Genomic DNA, 20,538 nt, shown 5'->3' with positions numbered 1-20,538 from the left:
ATCAGGATGTTACGTAAGAATAAATGTTTTCCTTTTTATTGTTGTTTGTCAACATACTTTATTATTTTCCTATTTCATTTACTTTTATTTTAAACATATAAAGGATTCAGGGTTCCTTTAATACTTGTACAGATGAGGAAACCAAACTAAGGCCAGCTCCTCTAATCCCAATGATCCAGAGTGCAGGCTTATTCCACCCACTCAGAGAAAACCATACCCAAAATATTTTGAGCTTCATGAGAGGTATTTGTAAAACCTCATGTCAAACCAAACTCCTGTGCAGCATAGTGCACTTGTGGGCAGGCACTCTTAGGGGGGCTTGCAGGGTACGGTGGTCACATCAGGGCATCTAGCAGTTCCCTCACCCTCCTTGCTAACAGACCTGAAGGTCTTTGTCAGCAGTGCATCTCCCTTTCTTGATCTCACTGTTAATACTGGGAGTTACGGCCCTATCCAAGCTGTCCCTGAGGCTGTGGGGCACAGCATCTTCTGATTTTTGGGGCCTTCTCCCTGCCCCGACATGGAAGCCGTCTGCCCTGTACGCATGGCTCAGCCGATGGCCCCTGCAGAGAAGCACTTCCTAGCAGACCTGTCTCCCCTGTTTCCCACACAGGTCAGGTTTTGGCCCCACAGCAGAGTACAGGGCAATGGGGGGGATTCCTAGCAGACTTCCACTCTGACCCCAGTAGGAACGATATGTACTGGGTCTGACACTCTACTTGCCCACACCATGAGCTCTGGAAATGTCCCTTAATTTCAGAGAGCAGCAAGAGTGGGGCTGTTCCAAAAGGGAAGGTGAGCCTGGATCTGAGAGTGACAGCAAGGTAACCGGCACAGTGTCCTCACTGACCAGGGTGCAGTCCTACAGGACATGAGCCTGGAGCACATAACGCGCTTCAGCTCCTGATCATCTGGGCACAATCTGCTAGATTCACTCCAGTATGTTCACGTCTTTCGCTGGGGCAAAAGTCCCAAACTGGACGTTTTGCTCCAGGTGTAGTCTCAGAAGTCTTTGTTATTCAGGAGTCCAGCAGAGCACCTCCTCTGTCCCATTGTCAAGTACTAGTCAAGGATATGTCCTCAACATATTCCAGAAATCTTCTGTACTTTGTATTTGAATGGCTGTTCTTTAATCTCACCAGTGAGCTCTTTATGGGGCTCATTACCAGCAAGTGAGGTTGAAGTCCACAGCACTTCAAGCTGCCTGTATTATTTACATTATTTATATACCTCAGAAAGTGAAATCCGACATCAAGCAGCAGAACTGAAGTCAGCAGCGGTCACTGTTAAGGTAGGATTTTCATGTTTTCCTTCTATTTAATTAGTTAAGGTTTCCTGATCCATTTCTCTCTGGCATGTCTGAATGAACGGGCATTTATTTTTAGAGAATTTTTAAGCAGACAAAGGTGGTTTGCAGTTTCAGGTGAGGAAAGGGCTGATAGTGTAAGCTTTTGTGAACTGGGGGACAGCATAGATTGCTTTAGTCAATTGAATGACTCTGCTAACACTTCTTAGCAATGAAACATAACACTTAGGCCTATACTGATTTGCTGTTTTCCATGGGTATCTGAGAAAATAGGATGTCCTACCCTCTTTGAACTTTGCAAAGAACTTTCACTATTTTTCAAAAAGTGACATCAGGCACTCAGAAATTTCTTTGTGTAAGTGCCGCAACTGAGAAAGAACTAGAAGGGAAAAAAAAAAAAAGAAGCTATTCTTATTAGACCTTCAATCAGATATCTCAAGAAGGAAATAATTCCAGACTGAGGAGAAGCCATATACAGCGTACAAGTTCTCTTGTTTTATAAGACTGCAAGAGCTGGGCCTGTTCAGCCTGGAGAAGAGAAGACTGAGAGGCGATCTGATCAATGTGTATAAGTATCTGAAGGGGGAGTGTCAAGAGGATGAGGCCAGCGTCTTCTCCGTGGTGCCCAGCAACAGGACAAGAGGCAATGGGCAGAAACTGAACCACAGGAAGTTCCACCTGAACCTGAGAAAAAACTTCTTGACTGTGAGGGTGACAGAGCATTGGAACAGGTTGCCCAGAGAGGTAGTGGAGTCTCCTTCCCTGGAGATATTCAAAACCCGTCTGGATGTGATCCTGGGCAATATGCTGTAGAGACCCCTGCTTGAGGAGGGAGGTTGGACTAGATGATCTCCAGAGGTCCCTTCCAACCTAAACGATTCTGTGATTCTGTGATAAGGTGAACTGTTCACTCGAGCTGATAAGTGTTCCTTGATCAAAGTTGCCTCAGGAATTCCCTAAGTATGTATTATCTTATTTGTTGTGTAAGATCAATTCCCTAAAGTCAAGGGATACAAGGTATACAACATCCACTGCTCTCCTGTTCACATGGTCAGTCTCACCATAGAAGGCAATCAGCTTGGGCACTCATGAGCTGCCCATGGTGAATCTATGCTGACTGTTGCCAATCATCTCCTTATCCTTCCTGTACTTGGAAATGGCTTCCAGGATTTCCTCCATAAACTTCCAAAGACTGAGGTAAGGTTGAATCTTTTTCCTCAGCCTTCCTGTAAGCAAGCAAGACATTTCCCTTCTCCTAGTCAGTAGTGTTGAGATCAAGGATGCCTGACAGCAGGCGTTGCCAATAAAGACCAAGGCAAGGAAGACACCGAGCCCTTCAGCCCTTTCCATGCCCTTCAATTTCAGTTCACCCTCACACTTCAAAGGTAGGTCCAAATTCTCCTTGGTCTTTCTTACTGTCCTTCCTAGCCCTCACTAATTCCAGCTCTGGCCAAGCTGTCATCTTCCTTCTTTTTTTAACCTGTGCACACCTAGATAACGGTTGGATATTCCTCTTTCACTGCCTACCCGTGATTCCACCTCCCATAAGCTTTCATTTTCCATCTGAGCTCAGCTAGGGTTTTCCTATTTGTCTTCTTCTGTACTTATCTTGTACTTGCCCATTATCTTTCTGGTAACATTGCCTCGTTCTTGGGCTTTGAGGAGGTTCTTCCTGAAGATTTACTAGATCTTCTGAACACCTTTGCCTGACCTGGCAGCCTCCCATAAGATCCTACCTGTCAGCTCCAGTCAGAAAATAATAGCATCCATTTACCTTTGGAGAACTTCAAATATATTGCTCCAAGCTCTCTTTCTTCTTTCTTTCTCAGATAAAAAGGAAGTCAACAACCAACGACATTTCCCAGTGAAATGGAAATGTCTCCAGACAGTGGTAAGTTTCAAGAATCTGCCCAAGGAAACAGGTAACTCTCATTTTCCTTAATTTCCATGGAATATGAAACATTGAAATTATTCTAGAGAACTTCCTCTCCAAGACCAATCACTTATATAGACAATGTAAGAAAAACAAAGAGTGAATATAACTATTTTATTTTTTTTAATGTTAAAACCCCAACTAGATACAGATGAGCAGTCAGTGACAGTTCGAAAACGGATGGAATTTTGGGAAAACAAAAGTAAGTCTTACAAAGCTTGAGCACTTTTTTTACTTTCCCCACATCAGCACTCCAATGGTACACGTTAATCACATTCATATTTTGAAGGTAGTCAACTGCTGGGTTTAGTGTAAGTCTAAATGCCTTATTTAACTTACTAAGAGCCTTCTTCCTGCTGGATTTCTGCAAACACAGGGAGTATAGAAGCCCACATCCTCAGCTTTACACCTTCAGTATTCAAGGGGTTGCCTCTGGGATAGGCAGGAGCTGCTGAGTTTTACCCAACTTAGTGCTCCGGAGATGAGTGGTTTTTGCTGTTCAGAGGAGAAAAATCTTGCTTCTCTTAATGGCAGAATCACCTAGCTCTGTGGGGTTTAGAGACGCTGTGATCCAGGAGCCCACAGCTGTCACAGAGACAAGCTATCATTAGCCAAATGATCAGTAGTATATTCAGCAGTAAGCAGCAGGAACTGCTGTTATCAGCCACAGCCACCTAGGAGGCAAGGTTTAGTCTGGCTGAGTCTTCCAGGCTCTGTGGAGCTTAGATCAAGGAGTATTAATTATATCAGAAGCAAGACAGCGCTAAATAGCTGATGAGGATTCAGTTTGAAGTATGAGAAAGGCATCATCTTCAGGGTGCAGCAGCCCTTCTAATGCAGAAGCTACTGCCATGCAGAGAGGAGATATTTAGTCTCCATCTGTGACACAGTTGTTCACAATGGCTGATCTGGGACCAGTGATGTCCCCGCCACTCACTAGAGGCAATGTCTCTCTGAGAGGCAAATAAATTTTTTTTGGCTTTGAGATCCTGTAGATCAGTAGCATTACCTTTTCCCCCCACTTCCTTTAAGGCCCTGATTTCTATCTAATAGGCCCTACCTGTGAGAGCTGGTACTTAAATAATTTCCAAAATAATACAAAGCTGTTTTAGTGTCCCCATGACACTACAGCACCTACATTTATGTTAGGTTTCTCACTATTGGTTCCTGCTATAACTTGAGGTTATTATTATTTTTTGTATACTTCTTACAGCTGTGCCATATTTGAAAGTTCACTCACCATCAAGAGACAGGCAAGGGCCAGGTAAGTGCTGGCAGAAGAGGACCGGGAAAGAGGGAATTATCTGAGGTCAGTGGGATGGGCAACCTTAGGCATTCTCTGCTGGTCTGTTTGCAATAACTAGTCCCAGAGTATTTGCCCTCACCTTTATTCCCTATTTTTTAATAGAAGCGTCCCCAACACTCAAGTCAAAACTGTGGCTGCTAAGAGACATCTCCCCCTGTATCCTCCATTCCTGTGGGTCTCTGCTGTGTGTCTTGTGCTCGAGCGATCTGATTTTCCCAGTAAATTTAAGCCCAGGGCTTAACACTGCTGTAATCCCTGTTATGGGTTTTAGTTTTGAGTGTTGCAAGGAAAGAGAGGCACAGAAACTGTAAATGCCCAGGCCAGTAAGAAGCTTCAGGAACTACAAGCTCTCGGTGATGGAAGAAGAAACATTTGGGTGGACCGGGGAGGGGAAACTTTCCTTTCAGGCCTGTTCCTAGCCTCCTCACCTGCTCTAGCTCCCTGCCAACATGAAGCGGTAGGAGAGACTTCTCCCCTGCACTGCGGGTGGTGATCTATGAACACAAAAGGGGCCACATGAACAGGTTCTGTCTGATTTCTGAAGATGCTTCACGGTGTCCTCTAAGACTGGTGCAAAGCAAGTGCCTGTTTAAGCCTCCCATCTCTGGTCCTCTATCCCCTTCTGTTCCCAGGCATTTCAGTCTTTTCTCACTGCAATTTTGCTTGAGCTATGAATCGCTTACTTCTTCCAAACACTTTACTTTGCACTGTGTTATATGCTTTGCATCAGTGAGGAGGGCTGTGACAATTCTCTTGTGCTTTAGTGAAAACTTGAGGGAGGAATCAGGAGATGGAAGCATAGCATACCTTGCAAACCTGTGGATGAGGTTCATAAGTCACTGTTCAGTCTCTTCTTCCTTTAATACCACTATAACTTTTCTTGATGACCTTCGTTCTCTTCTTATTTTTACAGATCCAGAAGATGAGAAACCCCATGCAAAACTTAGGCAAAAGCTTCAGGAAAGGATGTCTGTCAGCCCTAGTGAGTATCAAGGATCTGGGATTTGTTTTGCTTGGACATGGATGAGGGAAATATATGTGTGTATATATATATATAAAATTTTATATATATATAAAATTTTTTACCATTTTTTCCCCATGGAAAGGGCTAATTATTTGTTCTGACTCTAGTAAGTGAGACTACATAGAAAAACCTGAAACCAGAAAACATCTCAGCTCTAGCCCTGAAGTTTCAGGCTTGACTTGTAACAACAGTTTAGTAAGCATTGTTTTGCAAACAACTCCCTCCTCTGTACAGTATTCACTGATTTTACAAAATAATCTAGCAATGTCTGGGAATGTATTGAATTCTTTTCTTTCGCATTGAAACTCTATCTGTGCCAGTGCAAACACTTTAGCTATATCTACCTTCCCTGTATCCCGTTTTGAGGTTCAGCTAATTAAGGATCTAAGAACAGAAGTCATAGAAACAGAACTGGTGTCATGTGCCATGAGTCACAAGCAGGATGTCCTCTCAGGGGACACAGTTTATTCCTGCTAAAAAAGTTAAGAAGTGGGAGAGGTACTCAGAGCAGATGACAAGTCTTCCCCGTCCCTATCCAGTGTGAAGCAGGAGAGCATTATTTCTTGAACATTCGGCCAGCACTCTGAGCCAGCAGTGTGTAATTCTAGCATTTAGCGAAAGTAGGTAGGCAAGAGAAGAGATATGGATTTGGGTCAAGCATCTGAAAATATTTTGGCCTCATTGGTGAATCCTCCCACAAGCCTTCAGCACTTTCTTAATATAGCACAGTTTTCCCTTTCAGTAATTTAATAGACATGTAAATGCTCATGATTCTTCAGGGAAACTGTGGATAAAATGCATTGAAATGGAAAATCAAAACCTTAGAATAGCTTTTAAAATCACGATTAACAGGATTCAAAGGTGAAATGAGTTAAATATGGAATCATTGGCTATTTAGATTCTTCAAGGTTGGCATTGCACATATTCTCATGCAGAAACAATGAACTTCCTAATTTACTCAGGTCTTCCTTTTATAACCGGTTACCCAGACTTTAAGGTTCTCAGGCTAGACTGGTCTGGAGAGCATTTTAATCTCTGCATGCTACTAGTTAATATCATCCTCTGTATTTTTTTCTCATCTGTCACATGTATGTACTCAAGAGCAAGCCAAATTTGGAGAGTTATAAAAAAGCACTCTATATGTCTATCTCTGGTGAATTATTATACTCAAGAAACTGGAAAAGCTTCCTAGTTCCTTGAAGGGAATATTGCTGCTTTCCAGGAGTATATGGTGCCCTTTCAACAGTGGCGTTCCTCTCTTTTTCCTGTATGCAGTCTTTTTTATTCACACATCTACCGTGGAGTATCTTTTGCAGTTGCCTAGGCCTAGCCAGTAGATCACCTTCAAGAATCCCCACTACCATGCCTCGATCCATAATCTTGGAGTACAGAATTGATGTATTTCTTTCTGTTTCCATGAAACTGCTCTCAGGCAGAGCTTTCTCCACCCTCAAAAGGATAGGGCCATGTGTGCAATTACCCTTCACACATCCTGAAGGTAAAAAGGCCAAATCCTGTTATCTCCACAACTCTTAGTACCTCCTTCAGGCCTGCCAGGTTTCAACCCTTAGATATCTTTCAGGTTTCAATCAATACACTAATACTTTTCTTGCAGCACTGCTAAAGTTTCTTATTTATTTTATGTGCATTTCCCTATGTTCCCTGTGCAGGAGTATTGTTCTCAGGTCAGGGAAAAGTATGGAATAAAGATATGGAGCCATCAGAGAGAGCCTAGAGAGAAGGAAAGAGTCATCAGATGTCCAGAAAATGTTCACCATGTGATCACCGATAGAATGTGGGGCCTTGGCTGTAGTGCACTAAGGACATACATGACAGTTTTAGTTAAAAGATGTCTAGAAAAACTGTTCTTTATGTCTGTTGACATAACAACAATTACAACAGGGATAGCTGCAGTGCTGCTTCAGCTCCTTTTGGCCTTTGCTGTAGCACAAATCACCCTATGAGGCAAGTTAGTTCAGCAGCAGAAGGTGTGACAGGACGCGTGGGTATGCATTAAACAGAGTAGCCTGGGAATGTCTGAGCTAGCAGAAATAATGCTGACCATGAGCAAGAGCTGACCTATTTCTTTTGGGTTTATTACAGATATGAAAACAAAAGCAGAAATTCAGGAACAGGTGAAAGAACAAAAATTGGCACCTCAAAGCCTCAGTAAGTGTAAGGCACAGTCTCTGTTCCTTCCAGAGGTCCAGCTGGTCCACAGCACAATGGCCAGGACAAAATCAACACTAGTTTTCCACCCTATTGTCCCACTAGAACATTTTTTTTTTCCAATGGGACATACCATGCTGAACAGCAAACATTGCACATGAAAAGAAATGCTGTAAATTGTAGGCAGAAATCAGGAATGCCTCTTAGGATCTGAAACTGCAGTTCCAACGATTTCAGTGGCAGTATGACAGAAGAACATCTGGAAAACCATCATGGATTGTTGATTGTTAATTCATCTGGAAAAGGCAAATAAGCAGAGGAGTAAGCAGAGTTCCTTTCTCTTGATGTGATTAGGAGCTGATGAGGAGTCACTGGTGTTCAGGAAACGGCTGGAGTTTTGGGAGAGCAAGCGTACGTATCCTGGAGCCTGTCTCTGCAAGTTTGCATGCCCTATCCCACACCTCTCTGGGGTCAGAACAGAGTCCATCACTAGAAAGCCAAGGATTGGGTTTCCGGATCTTTCAGGGAGGTATTCCAATATTGTTCTGTCCTTTAGTCACTATACTGAGTAAGAAGTTTTCTTTGTTTTTCAATTGCAGCGGTAGCACTTAAGTCTTACACCCCCAGAATACAAAGAAACAGGCCTGGTAAGTGGTGGCACTTGACTGTGTGGGAATTTGGGTAGAGAAAGAGAGAAAAGAGGGAGCTAGAGAAAATACAAAAAGGAGAGAATGGACTTGCTAAAGGGGAAGTAGAAGGACACAAATGTTATTTTTGTTATGATCTTTTTATTATGCTCCCTTTTCTCAACACTAGACTATGCCTTCATTCCATTCAGATGCAAATGGCTTATTTATTTCTCCATGTTGCTGAGGACATGTGAGATCCATGTCCATGGAATTCATTCCTCATGCAATCTGTGCAAGGCATCTTTCCCCTTCCAGCAGGACCTGGGCTTCTCCTGGCATGAACCTCACCACAGCCTATTGACATCTCCCTACATGTACTTCAGTGTGTATGCTGACACCATGGCAAGCACTGTGGATCTGAACTGCTTGTGCTTGGGGTTGAGGAGAAGTGTAGATTAATATTTTTCTCTTCTGCTACTGAAAAGTATGAGTTATTTGTCTTGGGTATACCAGATGTGCCTGATAAAATTGGTAACTGCTGCAACTGCTGCAAACTTATTTCTCTCCGCCCATCTCTCATTCAAAGAAAAGAAAAAACAAAAAAATCTTTAGGAACCAATTCATCATGATTTTTTTTTTCTATAAAAGCTTCAATCATAAGACTATTTCATATAAACCAACATTTTAATTATGTACTTGAAGTTCAGGATTACATATAATTCAAAAGCTCTGAGTTGAGAAACCAGTAAGGTTGCACTGACTTTTATGGATTTTTTTGTAATACCCAAATCTCTTCATGAGTATGTGGGGCTTGACTCCAGAAGTGCCTTCCTTTTCCCAGGTTGAATGATCCCCCTGTGGCTCATCGGAATGGAAGGGGAGTCATTCATGTGCCTGAACACAACTTTCTCTAAAAACAGTTTAAATTTCTTAGGGGAATTTTGGATGTTTTTTGCGGGATTGCCTGGTAAGACACGAGAACTGTGGGAGTCCCACACCCCTATGCAGTGGTAGCAGGATATTAGACACCTCAGTTAACATTGGGCGCTTGTGTTTAGACACCTGAATTGCACTTGAAACAATCAGCAAACCTAATATTTAAGTACTTGCAGTGCAATGAGATTCCTAGATAGCCTCTGTGGCTTTTCCTCTCCCACCGTTTAAAACTTAATAATCCTAGACCTTGGAAGACACAAAGTTGTTTGTGTTGTTCTCTCTCTTCATAATAGACAAAGAAATGGAAATTTGCTCATTTCGGGTGAATGATGTGCATATGGAGATCAAGCCCAGTAAAATGGAGCAGATACGTTCACTACCTAAAAAAGAAACTAGGGATTCGTCATCAGAGATACACCTCCTGAAACCTCTTTTGAAACAGGCATCAGAGTCAGCAGGGGAGATCTACACTTTGACTTCCACAGATAAAAAAATTCCCCCAAAAAGAGAAGAGAATGAAGATACTTTGGCCCTCTTGATTCTAAATAACAGAGACAGGACGCAGCAAGCGGAGGATCACCTGAAGTGCAGTCTCACAGAAACACGGGTTCCTGAGGAAACAGTCTACACAGGTAAGGAATTGGATCAAAAAGAAAACTATGTTAAGGGATAACAGTGACAAGAAAATCCACTCTGCTTAACTCATGTGTCTCCTGCTCTCCTTTTATTGTGCAAAGAACTTACGATACAATATGGGCTGTTCTTTTAGGTGCTGGCCTCTTCTTTGAGAACATAACAAAACCAATAAGCAAGGGACGGGGTCTGTCTCACTTAAGTTTACTTGACTGGTTGTTTACGTGAATAGAGAGAGGTATGCAGTGATATTTTAGATGCCCTAGGGTATCCAAAACATAGGACTAGGAGATTTCACAGAGAACATAAGAAACAAATCCGGACTGGTGGCTGGAGACCAGGTAGGGTATCCTAGAACATCACTTCTAAAATATTGCTAAAAGCCTCTGTTTAATCATCTGAAACTCACTCTAAATGGTTACAGCTCATTAGTAGGGATGCTCCCAATGCCTACTGGAGAGCAACTTTTCCAATGCTAAACTTAACACTTACGCATCGTTACTCAGCTGAATCATCTTACAAATGCCTCTGAAAGTATGAATAGATCTTCAGCGACTATAATAACAGTTTAGAGGCCCAGTACACATGTAAATATATAAATTCAAACACTAACATTTGGCATTCTTACTCTTGAAATGATCCCTTATCCTTAAAGGAAGCCCTTTTTAACAGGGAGTCTCAATCTGTAAGCTGAATTCTCCCTAAGATTAATCAAGATTAACCCAACTTCAGGTGTCTCCCTCCAATCAGGATGTAGTCTGCCTGGTGCTGTTTGATGTTTCCATGGTGAGTAGTGGCTAGAACAGCCCTCGAGATGCAAGAGGTTCAGTGTTTGGTGCAGGGGGTTGGGAACTGAATGAGCTCTTCCCTAGGGAATGGCTATTGCACAACCATCCTGGGGATGCCTCCTATGAGAATGCTGGTGACCTCTCCCCTTGACGTGGAGACCTCAGGGAAGTGATGTGGGACCATTGCTTTAAAAAGAAGAGAGCCTCTCAGTTGGACTAAAGAGTAGGATTTATCTTACCTACCTTCACCTGTCAGAGTTACCTGTTTATATCCACATTAGGACAATGGGATAGAAATGGGCACTTCTAAGACAAGGTTAACCTCTCCTGTTTCAGGCACCTACTTTATGATGTGATGAGACATGCCGCAGAGGGGCCTGCTTCTCTCCATTGGCTACAAAAAGGGTGTAGGTGAATAAATCTGATGAAGTTTTCTGTAGCACAGGAATCAAAGGTCCCATGAAATCACTCTTACCAAAGTCATAGACATTACTTTGTTCCTTAGGATTAAACGAAGAAATAAAAGACTGTTCCTTGTGGGCAGGTGACCTGAATTCAAAGTTCCAGACCCATCTTGTAAGGAATCAAAAGGCAGGTCGTGTCCAAAATTCTTCAGAAGCTGAATTACAAAGGCCTTCTTCCAGTCTGGTAACCCAACAGGAAAGAATGACTCAGAGCTGGACCTCCACCGGCCCACCAGTTTCTCAAAGAGCAGAAAAAAACAAGGAAATGTTGGTCAAACTGGACTTCACCAACAGAAGTAAGCAACAAGGACTTGAAAAGCCTCCAGAAATGAAGATGCCAGTGTCACAGATAAAAGAGGTGTATCGGTCACAGGAAGAAGCACAGAGAAAGGAAACTTTAGGTAAGGGGAGACATGATGGACATGGTTTGGTTGTCCCTTTCTTCCTTTTCTTTTTCTTTCTCTCTCTCTCTCTCTCTCTTCTTTTTTTTTTTTTTTTTGTGGAAGAAAAATGCCTAAGGTAGAAAATAGGTCCACAAGGGCTGGATGCCCTATTTGGTATTAACATTTTGTTAGATAACGAGCAGAAAGGAACATGAAGTTTTGACTTGTATGGTGAAGGCTTTTCTTGAGGTGAAAGACATATGGATTTTGAGCCTTTGGGAACAATATCATATCACAAGAGTAGCCCTCATATTTTATATTTTTCTTGGAAATGTATACTTGTGACTTGAAAGGAGATATTCCCACAAGTACTGTGAACTGGCTTTTCTTTTGTATCCAGTATGAAACAAGGCATGAATTCCTAGTGTAAAACTTTACTTGTTTAGAACTACAATTAGAACTACAATTGTCACAGAGCTCATTTAAGCAAGAAAAAACATAGGCTTTGGGGGAATGGGTACATTCACATCCAACGTGAATTGGAATTGACAGGGAATGTGTACTTCACATCCAAGTGAAGTACACTTCAGCCATAACGGTGAAAGGAGCGTCTACGTGTAAATGTAGTTTTGCACTGGACATACCTGAACATTTGAATGATTAGCTGGTGACTATTTTTTGGCTTGTTAATTTGGTGGTGTTTGGCTTGCGATTGCATTGGTTAACCTGTTAACCTGTTAAGCATTTAGCTCTCAAATCCCTTTCGTTCATTAAGTGAGAGCTAGAATAATCCATCTTCAGAGGACCAGAAAACAGTGTGCTCATCCAGTGAAAACTGAGGAATTCAGTTAGATTTTTTTGTTAACTATTAGTTAAAAAAAAAAAGAAAAAAATCTCTAAGTACTATGCAAGCTATCATTATCAAGCAAGATGGTTTATTATTCCCCTTTTCCCCCGGGGAACAGAAGTACCTCTTCTCTGGCATGTAAAATTAACAGAAGAAATTTAATATATTTTCTTTCAATGTTAGAAATTAATATGGAAGAACACATGAAGCAGCTGATCAGATTGAGTGAGGAAGAGATAAAGACGTTATTGAATCAGAAGATAGAAAGTGTCCAAAAGCATTTTACAACTGAGCTGCAAAATGAGCTGCAACAACTGGAATTGCTTCTGAAAAACAAACTTCGTGGGATGCAGACTATGACAGAAATCAGCATCTTGGAGAGGAAACTGGAACATCTTGCAAACCAGGGTAAAGACAGCATTTAAATATTCCTCTACAGCATTTGTGTGCATGGGAGGAACAGAAGTAGGCTGTGCTTTCTGAGCTTGTATGAAAACCATCCGTTTTGAAGGAGACTGGCAAAGGAGAAAAACAGTAATGTGACTCTTCCGTTTCTTTTCAGATTGAAAGGAGTGTACCGCTCCCTTTCATAAATATCTTTATGAAGAAGGTCTGAATTTGCAGCCTGAAATTCAGACCAGGTTTAATGATAGAGGCTTTGATAGAGGGACAATAAACTATAAATAAAAGGATGCCTTAAAAAGAATGCCACAGATGAGCTAGGAGAGGGGAAGCAGATCATTGGAATGTAGCGTCAGATCAGCTACAGTACCTTGTCTTGCATCCAGAGGCAACAATATGAACTTTAATCTGTGAACTTACCATGTCAGCTAGCTTCCAGGAAACTTAAAATAATTAATGTTTCTGAGAAAACACAGTAGTGGATTCAACTCCCTTTTAATTAAAATGGAAAGGTAGTAATTATCCTTTGTGACCAAATGAATTGTTTGTTCAGCACTATATTTATTCATGTCTTTCCTCAACTCCAATAATTATGCTTTCTGTGTTCAGTTGGCCCATCACATTGGTTGCTTTTTGAGAACGACATTCATGAACTTCTAATCTAATGTTGTCTTTTTAGCTTTTAGTTGCAATGCATATCTCTAATCACTAGTAGGATTACAAATTGTTAAGCGTGGTTTCTTACTCTTAGGAAAGGAGATGGAAGAATGCCTGAAGGCTGAGATTAGATCCAGCCAAGAGGAAATGAAGACTTTGTTGGCCCAGCAGTTTATAAGTATCCAAGAACACCTAGAAAAACGGCTCCAAGGTCCTCTTTCAGAATTGGAAACAGAAGTGAAGGCAGCTGTCAACAGTCTGACCTCCCTCAGAAAAAATGTTATCTGTGGATTTGAAAAGCACCTAGGGGTTCTAGCAGATGTGCAGCAAATGAATAGAGACCAGCTGAACCAACTGGAAGATCATTTAGCAAAAATATTCTCTGGGTTGGAGATAAACCAGAGATTGGACCCTCAGTGGGGAAAACTACATAGCTAGAAAGTGTAGGTAAGAGGTGACATCCTTAAAAAGTTTCATCTCCTGTCCCACTGAAGCCTTTATGACAGAGGTCAGCCTGTTCTAGAAGTATAGATGAGATCTCTAGTGTACAGTTCTGCCTAAGCTGAGATCTAAAATTACGTTTATGAGCTGAAACTAAAACTTAAGTGGAAGTTGTGTCTCTACCGATCAAATGAAATGAACCAAGAAGCAAACAAATCTCAGCTATGATCAGCAATATTCTGTGCAGTCATTTGCATAAACTTTTTTTTCCTTCTAAAAATCATATAACTGAAAGCACCCAGAAGAGCTGCTCACTTACTGGACACCTATATGCCTCTCTCCTGCTAGCCAAATAGGTTCTCTCAACCTTGGAAAGGCCTGAGAAACAAGCTGCGTGTAAATCCTGCCTTATCAAATAGCAGATAATCAGAGCCCCTTTAATACCAAGCTACAAGTGCTTCTGCTATCTGCCTTATGCACAGGAGTCTAGTGAAAAAGCGCTTGTGTAGGGGAAAGAGGTTAGCTAGGAATTCAAGAAGAAATAACGAAACCCAAAGTTGACAACTTGAAACAAAGTCTGTCTAGCTTACAAGGGATACCTTCCAGGTGCAAGGGAACAGACCATGGCTTTAGTTCCTTCTTCCAAGCTTCTTTGTGTATTTTCCTATACTCATACAGGATGAGTGTATATACATATCCTTCTCCCTGTATACCCTAGAACCTATCTGACGATCAGGCTTCTACCATTAGCTATAACATATGTAAAACTCACTTTGCTTAATGCGAGTCCTTCGGGGACTTCAGTGGGGGCAGATAGTTAAAGACGCCAGCCTACTATATGATGGAATGAGTAAAGTCAAGTATGTCTTCCAAGTCTATATTTAATCCATTTGAGACACTGAATAACATGAGGCAGTCCTATGCAAAATATCGACAAAGGACCTCACGTCAAAGGAAAATATCTTCACTCTCTCCAGTGAAACAGGTGGTGATGATGAGGATGATGAGGATTTTTCTCCATGATTTTCCCCTACTCTTAATGCCTTCCATCAGGACCCATTTAAATCTCCTATTGGTTGCTGGATGATATTTGTCATGTATCTAACTATTACCTACTTTGCTGTCCACTATATTTGGATTTCTCCAGTGTAAATTTAAATGTGCAAGAGAAAAAATAAAATGGGAGTGGAGGAAGAGGGGTGATTATCATCATTGGTAGTCGTGTCCCATGACCGCCTACCAGAACAACACTATTGCGGTTGGGGGGTGCAATGCCAGGAGAACAACATGAGAACAACAAGGGAAAAACTACCATCAGGTTAGGTGAATAGGGTACAAGAGCTGCAAATAGCAGACTCATAGCATTATTACATCTAAGGCACTAAGTAAGTCTGTGGGGCTTCCCAGCCAGTCATCGCATCCGAGAAGGCTATCAGATTGGTCAAGCATGATTTCCCTTTGGTGAAGCCATGCTGACTACTCCTGATCACCTTCTTGTCCTCCACATGCTTAGTGAGGACCTCCAGGAGGAGCTGTCCCATCACCTTTCCAGGGATGCAGGGGAGGCTGACAGGCCTGGAGTTTCCTGGCTCCTCCTTCTGGCCCTTTTGGAAGACTGGGCTGACATTGGCTTTCTTCCAGGCCTCAGGCACCTCTCCTGATCTCCAGGACCTTTCCAAGAGGATGGAGAGTGGCCTAGCAATAACATCCGCCAGCTCCCTCCGCACTCGGGGGTGCATCCCATCAGGGCCCATGGATTTATGGATGTCAAGTTTGCACAAAAGATCTCTAACCCGATCCTCCTCCACCAAGGGAGAGTCTTCCTTTCTCCAGACTCTCTCTCTCTTGTCCCCAGGGTCGGGAATTCCTGAGGACTGGCCTTAGCAGTAAAGACTGAAGCAAAGGCAGCATTCAGCAACTCTGCCTTCTCTAATATCCTTCATCCCCAGGGCACCCACCCCACTCAGTAGTGGGCCCACATTTGCCCTAGTCTTCCTTTTGCTCCTGATGGATTTGAAGAAGCCCTTCTTGTTGTCCTTGACATCTCTTGCCAGATTTAACTCCAAAAGGGCCTTAGCCTTCCTTGCTGCAGAATCCCTGCACACTCTGACAATGTCCCTATAGTCCTCCCAAGTGGCCTGTCCCCTTTGCCACATTCTGTACACTTCCTTCTTGTGTTGGAGTTTGGCCAGGAGTTCCTTGCTCATTCAGGCAGGTCTCCTGCCCGCTTTGCTCAACTTCTTACTCAGAGGGATGCACGTGTCTTGAGCCTGGAGAAGGTGATGCTTGAATATTAACCAGCTTGCTTGGACCCCTCTTCCTTCTAGGGCCCTACCCCAGAAGATTCCCCTAAGTAGATCCCCCAAGAGGCCAAAGTTAGTTCTCCTCAAGTCCAGGGTTGAGATCCTACTCATTGCCCTGCTCCCTCCTCGTAGGACCCTCAACTCCACCATCTCATGGTCACTGCAGCCAAGGCTGCCCCCAACCTTCACATCTCCAACTAGACCTTCTTTGTTTGTTAGTACAAGGTCTAGCAGCACACCTCTCCTCGTTGGTGTCTCCACCACCTGCGTCAAGAAGGTATCCTCAATGCTTTGCAGGAACCTCCTCGACTGTTTTGTGCCTAGCTGTGCTGTCTTCCCAGCAGATGCCAGGGTGGCTGAAGTCTCCCATGAGAACCAGGGGGAACCAGTGATCGTGAGGCTACTTCCAGCTCTCTGTAGAAGGCCTCATCGACTTCCTCTTCCTGATCAGGTGGCCTGTAGTAAACCCCCACAACAGTGTCACCCATGTTAGCCTGCCCTTTAAGCCTTACCCATAGGCTCTCAACTTGCTCTTCATCCACCCCGAGGCAGAGCTCCACACATCCCAGTTGCTCCCTCACATAAAGGGCAACTTCACCACCTCGCATTCCTGGCCCGTCTTGCCTAAAAAGCACATAGCCATCCATGACAGCATCCCAGTCATGTGAGCTGTCCCACCATGTCTCTGTCACTGCAATGAGATCATGGCCCTGAGACTGCACACAGATCTCTGACTCTTCCTGCTTATTCCCCATACTGCGTGCATCGGTGTACAGGCATTTCAGAGAGGCAATCGAGCAGGAAGGTTTCTCAGGAGAGGTGCAAGAGGATCCTCCATAGCCATGTTCCATGCTGTCTCCCCTGGCTGCATGCACCCACTGGAGGCATCCTGACTTGAGTGGTGTTTTACTGACTCTCCTGCCACTATACCGCTCCCCTTCCCCCATCTTGCCTAGTTTAAAGCCCTCCGTACCAGGCTGGCCAATCTGTTGGCAAAGACAGGCGTACCCCACTTGGTAAGGTGGATCCCATCTCTCCCCATCAGCTGTTGATCTTCAAACAGGGTCCCATGGTCATAGAAACCAGAACCCTGTTGCCAACACCAGCGGCGCAGCCAGTTGTTAACTTGGAAAACCCATCTACTCCTCCTCCCGCCCTTCCCCCTCACAGGCAGGACTGAGGAGAAAATACCTGAGCTCCCAGATCCTTGGCCACCATCCCCAGAGCTCTGAAATCCTGTTTGGTGGTTTCCAATTTGGCCTTGGTGTCATTAGTGCCCACCTGGAAGAGCAGCAGAGGGTGACAGTCTGATGCATGGGCAAGCCTTGGCACTCTTTGCATGACATCTCTTCTTCGAGCCCCTGGCAGGCAGCAAAGCTCTCTGGACAAGAGGTCAGGTCGGCAGAGAGGTGCCTCTGTCCCCTGCAGCAGCGAGTCACCCACAACAATCACTCACTGCTTCTTCCCACATGGCACAGGGTCTGCCAGGCCAGTTGCCTCCCTTGAAGCTGTGCCCAGCTCCTCCTCAGCCTGGAGGGCACTACACCTGTTCCTCAAAGGCAAGTCTTGAGGAGGAGCAAGAGCCTTTCTTCTTCTACAAGAAGGGACCACTTTCCAGCCTTCTTCAGCAGTGTTACGATGTACCGCTTCACATGGCACAGAGCCCTTGGGCAACTCCCCTGCAGTGGGGGTGGGGACTGCTGGAGCTGAACAATCTCCGAGAACGCCCTCTCCATCTCCTGCTCATCTTCTCAGACACCACACAGCCTACTGACTTCCTCCCGTAACTCTTTTATCTGGTGATGCAACTGGCCAACCACAGCACACCTTCTGCAGGAGAGCTGACTGTCAGCCCAGGCCTCCCAGAGAGGCCCCAGGCACTCCCTGCAGCCTGGCACCTATAGAACTGCATCTGCTGTCAGAGGGTCTGTCTGGGTTGAAGCCTCAGACACAGCTGATGTAGCACCTCAACAGCCACTGGGGAATGTGCTCTGCGGCCTGTCATGACCATGCCTGGGGAAGGACACACCACTGTGCAAAATCAAGAGGTGCCTTCTCTGCCTTCTGGCACCCTTCTGCGCAAACTGCTGCACAAACTGCAGGGGGGCCCCTTGGGAGCCATTTCTCCCTGCAAGAGTCTGTTCACAGCACAACACCGGTAGAGTCACCCTCATACATGTCAGGACGGGGAATAACCCTTATCTTGAGGGGAAAGCTCTGCCCACGGCCATAAGGAGGAGATGTTCATGGAGAAGATGATGAGCTGGATTCCCAGGGGGAAGGAGCGGAGCCACTTTCATGTCCGTGCCAACACACAAACCACCAACCAATGGGAGTTCAAGCCTTGCTTCTGTATCAAGAAGACTCCCCTCCCAGAGGGCTCAGCTGGGTCTACCTCTACCACAAAGCATTGGTGGCCTTGGAGGTGTCTGGCTGCCCAGCAGAAGCATACCAGCCAGCCACTTCCCAAATGGTTTGCACCTTCCTCTGCCCACCTCGAACAGGAGGAACTGGTACTATTTCCTCTGGGGAGCCTCAAGGAAATTTCTCCAGCCTGCAGGCGAGGAGGAGGAATCACAGAATGGCTGAAATCAGAATGGACCTCTGAAGATCATCTAGTCCAACCACCCTCCTCAACTAGAGTCAACTAGAGCACATTGCTCAGGGCATTGTCCACTCAGGTTTTGAATATGTCCAAAAACGGAGACTCCACAACCTCTCCGGACAACCTGTTCCAGGGTTTGACTACCTTCACTGTGGGGAGAAAAAAAAAAAAAGTTGTTTTTTTCCATATGTTTAAATGGAATGTCTTGTATTTCAATTCTTTACCTATTTTTGCCAGTTGTTGACTGGGTACCACTGAGAAGAGGCTTGCCCCACCTTCTTTACCCCCTCCCACCAGGTACTGGGAGGAGGAGGAGGAGGAGGAAGAGGAAAAGGGGCAGGAATGTGATGATTCAGAGGAGCACAAAGAAATCCTACAAAAGGGACCCTGGGAGAGCAGAAACACAACCAAGGGAAGAGGGAGGTAAGGGCCTGGCAGCTGAAATGGTGTTTTGGTGTTGTCGGTGGCAGCAGCTAAAAACCCATTTCCACAGTGGGCTTTAAATATTGGGTTTTACATGGAACCTTTTTCCCTCTAGTCCTTGGACAGTGGCTCCTGAGCTAGGGTCCTAGAAAAGCTGCAAGGGGGGAAAATGAAAGAGAATCTTTCTGAGGTATGGTGCTTCCTTTGATGGGCACTCTTGAAAATGGGAACTGTGGCTGGCTTTTAAATTACTGAATTTAAACTGAATGTGTTATCCTCCAGGCTCCTGACAGATTTTTGACTATTTTTCTCTGGGGTCAATACTGTAATCATATTTACAAAATGGTTTATTAAAGGGATTATGTGACTTGGTTGCTAAGATCAAAAGGGACCACACTTAATGACCTTGGTTTTTCCTGTAGAAAAGCTCTTTCTTTGTGCTGTCAAGACACTGGAATCTCTTTTGAATCAAAGATATGAATTGTAGCAATGTTCCTCTGTGGGGAATCCCCCGAATCAGTGGAAGGACTCTTGTTGAGATCAGCAGAGACTTCCTAAACACATGCTTTATTCTGCTACTTAAAGTAATAGAACCTTCATGTCTCCAAATTAGTGAAAAATAAAATATATCCCCAAAGAGCAAAATACGTTGTGCGAAGCAGTCTGGGGGAGAATTTAAGTATGGTGGATTCTCATCATTTCATGGTATGTCCAAATAACTAGGAGGATGATTTCCTACATGCTAAAGTATATTAAATTAATGTAATTTTATCCTTCTTTTTAGCAAGGAAGCAGGTAAATACCAGGAGCTGGCATTCATCACACCTAATTTTGCTCGTATGCATTGGGGACTGAATTTGAAAAGACAGTTCTAAAATCAGTGGAATAAATCTCAGATTGGTGAGAGCATGCTTCCCATGCCAACCCCAGCCAGATGTCTCATTGACTCTCCAGCATTTTGAGGGGCACAAGGCATCAAAGCTTCGGGAATGAGTTGAGCCCCAAGTGTCTGAATATGTCGATGGGTACTATCCCCGAAATTAGGCAAACACATTCACAGCAATTGCTTTGGGCAGTCATGTGGGCTCCTTTCAGAGTCTCCCGGAAAAGGCAGCAGCTCCAGCAGGTAGCTCATCCTGTACTGAGGATGGTGCCTGAGGGAACAGCAGGACATCAGCTGAGTTAATGTTCTCCCAAGCTCTAGCTCATTCATCAGCCAAGACCTTTCTAGCCAGAAGCCACCACACATCCATTCTCCACTTGGAGGAATCTCACAATTGCCACCAGAC

The 20,538-nt window shown here is 44.1% G+C and overlaps 1 protein-coding gene across 7 annotated transcripts; it reads left to right on the top strand.

The window, feature by feature from the left end:
- The first annotated feature begins 1,232 nt into the window (after positions 1-1,232).
- LOC138063682 (CAP-Gly domain-containing linker protein 1-like) lies at positions 1,233-15,094 on the top strand. 7 transcript variants are annotated; one of them, XM_068923523.1, is made up of 13 exons: positions 1,246-1,291; positions 2,566-2,691; positions 3,136-3,197; positions 3,385-3,441; positions 4,453-4,503; positions 5,459-5,527; positions 7,673-7,738; positions 8,093-8,149; positions 8,338-8,385; positions 9,597-9,935; positions 11,230-11,589; positions 12,602-12,826; positions 13,572-15,094. In XM_068923523.1, exons 3-13 carry the CDS (start codon positions 3,176-3,178, stop codon positions 13,913-13,915), a joined length of 1,638 nt encoding a protein of 545 aa, XP_068779624.1. In that variant the 5' UTR covers positions 1,246-1,291; positions 2,566-2,691; positions 3,136-3,175; the 3' UTR covers positions 13,916-15,094. The 7 variants fall into 7 exon arrangements, with proteins under 7 accessions (XP_068779625.1, XP_068779622.1, XP_068779628.1 ...); XM_068923524.1 differs by lacking the exon at positions 2,566-2,691 and having other exon boundaries at positions 1,233-1,291; positions 11,269-11,589; XM_068923521.1 differs by lacking the exon at positions 2,566-2,691 and having other exon boundaries at positions 1,233-1,291.
- The last annotated feature ends 5,444 nt before the right edge of the window (positions 15,095-20,538 follow it).

This window comes from Struthio camelus, chromosome 34 (assembly GCF_040807025.1).
Source record: "Struthio camelus isolate bStrCam1 chromosome 34, bStrCam1.hap1, whole genome shotgun sequence".
In the NCBI taxonomy this organism is placed as follows: domain Eukaryota; kingdom Metazoa; phylum Chordata; class Aves; order Struthioniformes; family Struthionidae; genus Struthio; species Struthio camelus.
Note: the sequence above shows the minus strand (reverse complement) of the source record. Positions and strands in the feature narration are given on the sequence as shown.

Excerpts from the sequence above, each read along its gene's own strand:
- LOC138063682 (XM_068923521.1), top strand. The coding sequence starts at position 3,176 with ATGGAAATGTCTCCAGACAGTG. Across the intron at positions 3,442-4,452 it reads GGAATTTTGGGAAAACAAAA|CTGTGCCATATTTGAAAGTT; the intron begins GTAAGTCTTACA and ends TACTTCTTACAG. Across the intron at positions 11,590-12,601 it reads ACAGAGAAAGGAAACTTTAG|AAATTAATATGGAAGAACAC; the intron begins GTAAGGGGAGAC and ends TTTCAATGTTAG.